Source organism: Mesoplodon densirostris, chromosome 5, assembly GCF_025265405.1.
Source record: "Mesoplodon densirostris isolate mMesDen1 chromosome 5, mMesDen1 primary haplotype, whole genome shotgun sequence".
NCBI classification, from domain to species: domain Eukaryota; kingdom Metazoa; phylum Chordata; class Mammalia; order Artiodactyla; family Ziphiidae; genus Mesoplodon; species Mesoplodon densirostris.
Genome location: NC_082665.1, coordinates 119,707,694 through 119,718,549, shown reverse-complemented (window position 1 = coordinate 119,718,549; position 10,856 = coordinate 119,707,694). Strand labels below are relative to the sequence as shown.

Below are 10,856 nucleotides of genomic sequence, written 5' to 3'. Positions count from 1 at the left end.
TTATTGGCCTCTTCTTGTGCCAAGGTTACTGTCATAAAGCATCTGAAAGGCTCATCCATCCCTGTCACAAAAGGCACCCAAATCTCAAATAAGCAATTAATTAATGAACAAACATCAGCCAAGTGGCCACATTCACTGGCCATGTAAGTCTAAGGCCCACAGCCTACCACCTTAAAGTTCTAGATTCTCTCCACCATAGAGCACAGATATGCTTACTCTCCCTTCTCCTGCAAGATATGAAGAGTGATGGTGGGAGGCATTGAGGAGGAAATCTTCCATGCCTGAAAACTGGTTACTGGCTCTTTCCAACCAGCAGAAAGAAAAGTAAACAAAAGCAGGTGCTATGCCTGATCCGTCTGCCCATCCATCCATCATCAAAAGCATATTTCCTCACTTGTGCCATATAAGAGTCCACGGTGCAGCTCTGTTGTTTAAATGATGCCCTCATAAAAATGAACTTGGTGCGGTCCTCTGTGGTTTGTCTGTTATCATGAGAAAAACACAGTGAAAATGATATTGATTTTATTGCATCATTTTACTGACTAGAACGCCAGACTTATAGTGGATATAAGTATAAAAATAATCGAATTCATACAAATACTTTGCTGCTACAGTACTGAATAATTCGTGGAGGTTGCAATTATAATACAACTTTAAATAACATTCTCATAATGGATTTAACACAATCAACCAGGGGCTAAGGTTTAAAGGTCTGCAAAGAGAAATCTGGGACAATGTGAAAACTCAAAAGTTCATCTTCCAGCTACATGCTTCATTTAACCATAAATCCAGCAACACAAACATTAACAAAACTCACAGCAACCCATGATGAGAGATCTTTTAAGAAACAGGCGAAGTAATACAGAAACCTGGGTTAGTTTCCCAGCTAGACAGGTTCCATCCCATCCCTGTCTAGTCCCATCCTTCGTATCCAAGAACTCTGCACCTGAAGTGCATTATTATGTATCCAAGAAAAAAACGATAAAGCTAGAATCTAATATGCAAATCCTTTTAAATATCCTCTTTAAAATGCCACGAGAACAGAGCCAGTCTAAGATATGTCTTTTTTTAGACCTCAGTTGTGCCCTTTGGTTTCACAGGGTTTTCTGTGAGCACTTCACACCAAATAGGATGGATTATAACACTCTTGAAAAGATACTTTAGCACAACAAATTAACTGACATTTAAAACTTTAATCTTTCTAGTAGTTTAACCAGGTTCCTTCTCTGGGGAGCCAAGAAAAGAAAAAGAAAAAAGAGCATATACTTAACAGCCAACTCTACAAAACCGTATCTATTTCCAAAAATGCACATGAGAACCTCAGAATGCCGCTTTTTCAAGAAGAAGGAAATGAAATGTCCCTTCTAATCCCCACAAAAGTTTTCACACAGAAAAAATATCTCTGATACTAAAGGTGGTTTTCCATAAGATACAAAATACTGAGATACTGAACTCTGCTTTCTTCCTCTCTCCAAAGAAGTGCTCTAGTTTTGAAATCAGTGTATCTTAGAACCATGGGTCAAAACCCTAGTTTGGGGTGTGTTAGGCTAAACTAAGCCAGAAGCAGCTGGCCTGAACATTCTTGCTTCTGCAGGCAGCATTCATGGAGTTACAGACACCCACCTGGGTGCACCACCAGTGGGCAAGATGGCTTAATGGAGGCCCCAAGAAGCCACATGTGAGGAGTGACCCTGACGTGTCTGCTCTGGGAACTTTCACATCTGAACGAATATCACCCTTCAACGACATTTTCATGGGCAGCCAGCCAGCCTCATCTTGCAAAGATGTTGCCCTCCCATTTGGGCTAACATTAAGAACGACCTCTTTGAGAACTTAACGGTTACATCTTAGTTTTTGACCTCAAATGCTATCAGCCAGCTTGATTACACTATTCACTCAGCAATTTTGGCTCTAAATGACTTAGCTGCTTCTGAAAACAAACTTTTGTCAAAGGAAGAAGATTTGTCAGCATTTAAGACATTTCAACTGAATATGTGCCAGACTCGGATCATGTTCACAAAAACATATGCTTCCAATATGTGGGAAACGTGGCCTCACCACGGGAGCAGGGCAAGGCAGCCCTCAGAGAGATGTCTAAGTCTGGCCATGTCTGTCAAACACCCAGGTCATCACCATACACCTCCTTCAACCAAAGCCACGTACCAATATGCTTCTTGCTAACAAGCACGAGCCAGCCACTGTTATCTTGATGACGACCACAAGCATCCAAGAAATACATGTAACAACAGACCTGGAAGGACTGTTTCAACATTTTGCTTTTGTACTCCATGGCATTAGTTTAGTTACTGTTTAATAATATCAAAGTTCTTAAAATAAACAACTTTTATTTTAAGCCCACTCTCTCCAGCTCTCTTTGACACTGGATGGTGAGGCATCTGCCAGGGAGGCGAGGCAAGAGGTATAGCGAGAACAACAAGCCAGGCAGAAGGGTTTGAGTCCTGGCCCTCCAAGGCAAGGTGCCTATCCCCTCTGAAGGGTCCCGTGTCCGAGAAATGGGCTCTCTCACACCCACCTCACAAGGGTGTGGTGAGGCCACGTACCCTGCACAGAGCCTGGGTGTGGTGGGAACACATGAGATGACTGTGGGGACTGTTTAGGCTTTCTAAATTGTCTCTAGTGCCCTGGGCTGGCTCATGGGGCAAGAGGCAAAGACACCAGAAATAAGACCCTCTGGAGCTTCGACAAAACCTGCAGATGCTGGGAGGCCCCGGCGAGCACCTCCCTGCCTTGTGAGTCACCGTGCTCCGGCCTGCTGCGGGACATGGGGTTCCACGCGGCCTCACTCTTCCCTGTAGACGTCTGAGTGTCTCATGGGCAGCTTCCTCCAGCGCCCCCAGCTGTGGGGCTCCCACGCAGGACCCAGGCATTTCTGTGCACAGGGCTCTCACACTCCAGGTACAGGGGCTGACACAGCACCTGTGCCGGAGGGGAGGGCTTCTGCTCACCAGCGGCGCATCCAGCCTGTCCCCCATCCCAGGGGCTGCTGCCCCACCGGCTGTGTCTTGGCCCAGGGAGGACCCTCTAGAGGTATTTAACCCCAAGCAGGAACAAAGCCAGCTTCTCCCTTCCTTACCCAGGCGAGCAGCCAGCACTGGCACTGCCACCGGCCCCCAACCCTGCCAGCCTCCAGATAAACTGCAGATACGATGTGAACGCAACCTTGCAGGGGGCCTCCCTTTTTCACAGTAAAAGGAAGAACAGCACTCTTAATCCGCTTCACATGCACAAAAGCCACTCCCGGGAAAGCATTCTTGGAACTCACAGCACACTCCTTTCTGGATGTTGAGATTCTGCTCCAGGACGCTTTGGGGACAGAATGCTTCTGGCCCTGGCACAGGCGATCATCTGTCAGCTGTGAGGTCAGCTGGAGGCGGCAGGCGTGTATGCCTGGGGACAGCCCCCACTGTGGCTCCGGGTCCGGGGGCAAGCGAGGCTCTGCTCTGCGGCCAAAGCCCGGAAGCAGCCGCCTCCCTCCGGCCCCAGCCTGCTGGCTCAGGTGTGCTGAGTGCAGGAGATTGAGCTCTCCAGTTAGATGGGAGACCACGAAGCACAGACGGCCGTTCGCTTGCACGGAGAGAGGCCAGACCCGAGATTCCTAAAAGGGAATGCTCTGAAATTTTAAGTTGGCACCCACTAACAAGACAGAATTCTTTTTGTATCTATCTCATGAGATGAATGCAATTTAAACTACTAAGTGGTATCACAGCTGACTAGTACTCCTGCTGCAGCAGGGAAATGGTGACTCGTGGAGACCACGGGACTCAGGAGTTTGCACTGAAAACTGTTTGGACGAGAATTACATAAGACTAATGATTAGATTCATTCTGAAGAGCTTAGAGAACCTTGAAGAAACAACCATGACCGGGACAGAACCGTCTCCAAAGGCTGCACCATTTCCAGAAGTGTGAGTGCCACTGAGCTCCGAGCTTCAGGGTGGGAACAATTCTGTTACCTCTGTGTTCTCTTCACTTCATCCTGAACCAGGATGTTCAAAAGCAGGTGAGAATGATCACAGTTCCACAAGCAGCAGTTAAAGGCACAGCACTGGATATGCCCCCCTCGCAGGACCCACGTTTCAGCCACCATAAGTAAGACGTGGAATTTCCTTCCCCCAGGCAAACGCTCAACTCCCTAACTGGCCAGAAGTCTTTAGTTCTCCAATGCTGACTTGAATCATACCCATGTTTCTGGAGGGAACTCCGTAGTAGTACAAAGAGTTACAAATTACTGATTGAGAGAAAATAAGTTATTTCTTCAATGAATAAATAGCTTTGAGTGGTTGGCTGAACCACTCAACCGACACTGAGTTTGCGGACGAGATCACGGCTACTAGCAAAGATGCCGCACTGGTGGGTAAACAGGCTCACGTGTGGCTCCAGCCCAGCTCCCTATTCTTCCTCAGGAACCGCACGCCCGGCTTCCCAAAGCACTGGTGTTTCAGAAAATCGAATACGCCTATTCAGCCCGTTTCCCTAACCATGTTCAGCTGCAGCAACAACAAAAGCTGCTTCTCCGTTAGTGGTGAAGTACCAGCTCAGACCCAACCTGCATTGAGCTCTCCACTTCTACTCCACATGTAGCAGCCTCGGCCTTAAGGATGGAGGTCAGAGCCCATGCACCATGCAGTGCCCTCAGGGAGGGCACCCTTCCACCAGGGCCTTCATCCAGTGCTTGCTGGGCCTCACTATGGGGCAGCTGGATGCCTCTAACTAGAACCAAATGGAAGTTGTTTTGCCCTGATCCAGATGTAACTGCAAAGGGAAAAAAAATAATCCTAGATAAATGTGTCACCTTGACTAAAGAAAACAAACTGGAATTGTGTGCTATGCCTCACGAATTTCAGTTCCTCATTTTGGGGGTTTGTTTGGAGAACGTAGCACGAGACGACTTAGGAGGGTGTGTTAACCTCCAGCATCTCCAAACACTAGTGGTATGTCCATCGGCATCTGTTGTTCAGCACGTAGCTACTGGGCAGGAAAACGACAAAAGAGCCAGTATTTTGCTGTAAATGAATCACCAAATTGAGGCCTATGGAAGTGCCCGAGTAGAAGAGGCCTTCTTTCTGGAGCAGTCTTGAGAAACATCCAAAAGGAGACCTCCCTCCCTACTTTTGCATTTACTAAAGTGCAAACGAAGGAAAACCCGGGTCCTTGCACTGATGCCTGATGATCAGCCCTAATTAACAGTCACCCCGAAGCCATGGCCAAGCTGCAGTCATGCGGGGACTCTACCGTACTGGCCCGTGTTCACATTCACAGTAGCAATGAAGGTGCCAGATGAGCAGCCTGCAGCTCCACGTCCACGGGCTCCAGCTGTCCCCTTCCACTGTGGTCACACCCCCCATGCCCATCCCCTCTCCACTGGCCACTCAGGTGTGGCTGCACAAGTTCTGGGAGCGGCTGGCGGGAGATGCTCCACTGGTGCAGTCACAGCAACAGGCCCCTCTCTCTGCTGTACTTAGAAGTAGTCTCTTCTCCTGCTCTCATCGCTGATGAAAGATGGGTTATACTGTCCGGGGAAAATGCAAGAATGCCGTGATCCTGGCAATCCAGTGTAGGCCGGGTAGAGTCCATTTCGTTCAAGTTCAGGATTCCTTACACTTGTAGGCTGGTGGCCAAAGAGAAAAGAAGAAAAGTCAGTTTATTATTCTTGGGTTTAAATTTAATAGTTAAGAAAAAAGAAACAATGAATGCTATATTTTGACGAATTTAAGATGGAGGCAGCTATACATAGCAGAGCACGGTCTGACCTAGAAGTCAGGACCTCCCAGGTCGTCTCTTTATGGAACCTGGGATCCCTCTGCCCATATTTTAAAAGTGGGTTTTTAGAAACATTACGTAATCAAGAGCAGCCCAGTCATTTTTATTTTATTTTATTAAATTTTATTTATTTATTTATTTTTGGCTGTGTTGGGTCTTCGTTGCCGTGCGTGGGCTTTCTCTAGTTGCGGTGAGCGGGGGCCACTCTTTGTTACGGTGCGCAGGCTTCTCGTTGCGGTGGCCTCTCTTGTTGCGGAGTACAGGCTCTAGGTGCGAGGGCTTCAGTAGTTGTGGCACGTGGACTCAGTAGTTGTGGCTTGCAGGCTCTACAGCGCAGGCTCAGTAGTTGTGGCTTGCGTGCTTGGTTGCTCCACGGCATGTGGGATCTTCCCGGACCAGGGCTCGAACCCGTGTCCCCTGCATTGGCAGGCGGATTCGTAACCACTGCGCCACCAGGGAAGTCCCAAGAGCAGCCCAGTGATTTTAGACCAACGTAGGAAAAGACCTGGGTTAACTATTATCCTGATTATTATCAAGAGTAATTATTATCTGATTATCATTTTGACTTTTAAAAAAGAGTTTCTAAAAAAATAATAATAAAAAAAAATAAAAACTAAAAAAAAAGAGTTTCTCTGCGAAGCACAATGGCTTTAAATCCTCTCTGGTATTTAGCAGAATGCTATTGTCCCTGCCAAGAATGGGGGACTGACCTTCACAAGGCCACCTGTCGGAGGTGGAGTTAGGACCCCAAAGCAGGAGGCCAGCTGATTCTCAGGTGTCTCTGACCAGATCCCAGGTTAGTGGGTTGTGACTACCTACCTAACGCTAAAGGAGCCGCTGGGGAAGGCCCTGGCTACTCTGAGGAGGCCCTCCTTCAGGGAGAAACGTCGGCTTATAGAAACAAAACACTAGTTTCTGCTTATTATAATGTGGATCCCAGGAGAGCCCAGTGTACACCTGAGACCACTGTGCGGGACAGTGCGCTCCCACAGGTGACAACCTAGGCTCTGCTCCTAAAGGCTGCTCAGCCGACTGTCGGAAAGGAAAGTGCGGTTCGTGTAAGTTTGTGAGTGCGTCCACTTAAGACAACTCTTCAGCTAATGGCCTGGGAACGCGCAGCAAAGGTGGGTCCTGTGATGCTGTAGGCCTGTCAGTTGCTCTCTCCTGGTGCTGCCTGGGGGCTGAGGAGCCCCTAGTGAAGGTTGTAAGTGTGTGGGTACCCCTGGGAGAGATACCTGCTTAGTTACGGCTGCAGTTATCAGAGGAAAAAGACTTTCCTGACAGACAGAGGGTAAAGCAAAGCTCCTATGCAGAAACATCAACAGAAGCATTCAAACTAGATCTATCTTTGTACCTACAGTTATCTTTCCCCTTATTTCTTTTTGTTCTTCCTCCAGGCCAGGTTCAAAATTTTCAGAGTCCATTGAAACTACAGCTTCCTTAGCACGAATGCCCCTCCCATCCAAAGTCTGAAGCGCAGGTTAATCTCCATAGCAACCAGAGTGGTTGTTCCCTCTGTTAACAGGATTGCCTAAAGCTATTAAGTCCCTTGAAACCTTAGGGCAAGGTTTCCCGTTCACTGCTATACTTCTCACAGCTCCGCAAGGCAGGAGAAGTCACTTGCCAGCTGTTTATTTTTCAGCTCAGGTATCACCTCCTGTGTTTGCTTTACGGCTGATACAGTGTAACATGAAAGAACTGAGCAGGCATGGGAATACGACATGGGTTGTTCAGTGTGGGACAGAAGCAGCAGGGGTTCAAGATGGTCTCCCATCTTTCCAAATGATGCACCCCAGGGCTGGACATAGCAAATTATTAAAGACCTATTGAATCTTCCAAACCTCTGACAAGTGCTGGGTGAGGATGACACTGAATTGTTCTTTTTATACCTTTTCCCAATCCCTTGGTTTCAACTACCCAACCACATGATGTAAAGCATGGCAGACAAGAGATAAAAATGAAAGGGCCAAAGGCTAAATATCATTCAATTCTTTCTCTCTCTTTTACCTTCCGGTCCTGTGACTTAAAAGCAAGTTCAGTGACAAGGAGGATCTTGCCGCCACCTCATGAAGTACATACTGTGCTCCGTGGAAACACTCTTCATAGCTCAATGTTGGAACTAATAAATCCCATGCCAATAGATAGTAAGGAAATTGAATATTAAACCATGTGAATAAGAGGCGTAGGCCACCATTCTTTTTAACTTTTAATGAGCTGGAGTGCTTTTACTACAACAAAACAGAATCCGTTGGGAGTCCTCTGGTTGCCTAGTGGTTAGGATTCCGGGCTTTCACTGCCGTGGCCCGGGTTTAATCCCAGATCAGGGAACTGAGATCCAGCAAGCCACGTGTCGAGACCAGGAAAACAAAACCAAAAAACCCCCAAAACAAACAGAAAAAACAGAATCCCTTTAATTCTCCGAGGAAATTGGAGCCGGAAGGTCACGTGGGCATGGGAATACACACCGAGTAATACACATCCGTCATCTGGAGGAGGTTTTTGGTACTTCCATTCTCATGCATTTCAATAGCTTCTCGGCCCCATTCTTGTGAGCGAGGGTTCTTGGGGTACTCAGCATATGGGGACATTTGGAAATCTCCACTTTTGAAGATGAGCTTGCTTATGTCGTTTTTATTCTTTCTGCAAGGTAAAAAAATTCTGAAAATTGAAACACGTTCTATGAAGAAATGCTATCTGTGAAAGCACCATCTAGTTTTTTGCAAGGAAAATTAGACCTAAAGATACCACTATACTTTTTTGTAGCTGCCCACTGAGGAATGCTATTATTGTTGTTATTATTTTTAGTATTTGCCTATAAAAATGCAATTAGGTGCAAAAAAAAGATGCAAACAATCTTCCAACCCAAAGGGTCAGGTTATCGTGGGTAGAGAGGACAAAGACAGCTGCAGTGGAGCAGATTTAGACTGTTCTGGGGGACAGAGATCGCTGCACCGTGGGGTCAGCCAGGGAACCAAGAGTCATAAATTCGTAAGATGTTGCAGCGGGAAGGGCCTTTAGGATTCTTTAGTCCAGCAGTTCCCAACCTGCTTGAGAAGCTCTGGGGATGAGGTAACTCTGGCTTTGTGAAGGATGTGACTTGTCCTGGGGTCACAGTTTGCTACTAGTAAAGCTGGGGCCAGAATTCAGGACTCCCAACTCCCCGGCCAGTGCTGTTCCACTGCATGAAGCTACTTCACGAACCATGAAAATAGTATGTTTTGTTTGCAGAAATGCCCACTTGTCTATATACCCATACAGATTCTCCTGTCAGCGGGGCAGGGAAACCCTAGGACAAGTTCCCTAGTGGTGAGAGTTCTCTGACTGGAAACTGTTGGAGGATGTGTTATTCACTTTCTGTAATGGGCGTCGAATCAGACATTTTTAGTGATATTTGTCCTGGGTAAGATAATCTGGAGTTTCCTCCCTCTACACCTCGCTTTCCTGTAAATAAATGTTCTAGGGAAGGCACCAAATCATTCAGGATCTTAAAACCAAATGTCCAGCATGGGGCTTAGGCGTTGTCCCTTCTTACAAGTTGAGAACAGACCTGCCATTGTGGTGTTCCCTGGGGGCTGGAGCATCTTGTCTCAAACAATGACTTACTGATTTACAGCGACCTTCTCCCAGGGACCAATAGTCACAGGCTCTCTTTCCCCAAATGGCTACACTACCTGGTACAGGACACTGAGCGGACAGGAGGCTTCTGTCTCCTGGAGCACTCAAAGTCTATCCCTCTAGCTCCTAGTCTCCTACCCAGATTTTTATTTCCACTCACACAGTTTATCTCTGATGCTTTGATTGCAACGTTGTGAATGACAGGCATGGGCTGAACCATGGGGCCTGCATCCCTGGAAGGGCAGTTGGAGCAGCTTGCTCTCTGCAGCATTCCTGGAGATAGAGGATATCTTAAAATGTCCTTCAGGTCAGTGGTTGAAAAGATAACTTGCTATTTTGTAGGTCCCCTGAATCTGCTATGTCAAGATAATTCCTGCCACTTATTATCATCTAAATCCAAAGTCTGAGTTTTCCCTTATCTGAATAACCACAGAGAAGGGAACTAATTCCTTTCTCTTTCTTCCTTTTCCAATCGAAACCGAATCCCACTGCTGTCCAGAAGCCTAGAGCCAAGTAATACTGTCTGCTCATCCACATGCCTGCCACCTCTCCACTGCTGAATATTCCAGGCAATCCCTTTCGTCTTTGTTTGCTCCTTAATTTTCCCATTTAAAGTGTAAAAGTCGGGCTTCCCTGGTGGTGCAGCGGTTAGGAATCTGCCTGCCAATGCAGGGGACATGGGTTAGAGCCCTGGTCCTGGAAGGTCCCACATGCCGCGAAGCAACAAAGCCCATGCACCACAACAACTGAACCTGTGCTCTGGAGCTCGCGAGCCACAGCTACTGAGCCCGCGTGTCGCAACTACTGAAGCCCACGCACCCTAGAGGCCATGTTCCACAACAGGAAAGGCCACCGCAATGAGAAGCCCGCGCGCCGCAACGAAGAGTGGCCCACGCTCGCCACAACTAGAGAAAAGCCTGCATGCGGCAATGAACACTCAACGCAGCCAAAAATTTTATTTAAAAAGTGTAGAAGTCAATGGCTTTTAGTATATTCAGAGTTGTGCAACCGTCAGTTGTGCAGCTTTGGAACAATTTCATCAGCCCAGAAAGAACCCCCACACGTCTTAGCCATTCCTCCCCAGTTCTCCCCTGCCCATCCAGGCCTAGGCAACCGACAATCTACTTTCTGTCTCTATTTGATTTGCCTATTTTGGACATTCAAATAAATGAAACCATACATATGTGGTCTTTTGTGACTGGCTTAATTCACATAGCATACTATTTTCAAGGTTCATGCATGTTATAGCGTGTTTCATTCCTTTTTATGGCGAATAATATTCCATTGTATGGATATATCACATTTTGTTTATCTATCCATCAGTTGATGGATATTGGGGTTATTTTCACCTTTTGGCTATTACGAACAATGCTGCTATGAATACTTGTGTACATGGTTCTGTGTGAACACCCGTTTTCGTTTCTCTTGGTATAAGAGTGGAAATGCTGGGTCAGATGGCAA

The 10,856-nt window shown here is 47.0% G+C and overlaps 1 protein-coding gene across 3 annotated transcripts in view; it reads right to left on the bottom strand.

Moving 5' to 3' along the window:
• Nucleotides 1-532: 532 nt before the first annotated feature.
• HEG1 (heart development protein with EGF like domains 1) overlaps nt 533-10,856 on the bottom strand; it is a 91,521-nt gene continuing 81,197 nt past the window's right edge. For all 3 annotated transcript variants that reach the window (XM_060099415.1, XM_060099418.1, XM_060099416.1), the window contains 2 exons: nt 8,246-8,420; nt 533-5,628 (listed from right to left, as the gene is read on the bottom strand). In XM_060099415.1, coding sequence (XP_059955398.1) covers nt 5,479-5,628; nt 8,246-8,420 — 325 coding nt within the window. In that variant the 3' untranslated portion in view covers nt 533-5,478. The remainder of the gene's footprint in view (nt 5,629-8,245; nt 8,421-10,856) is intronic.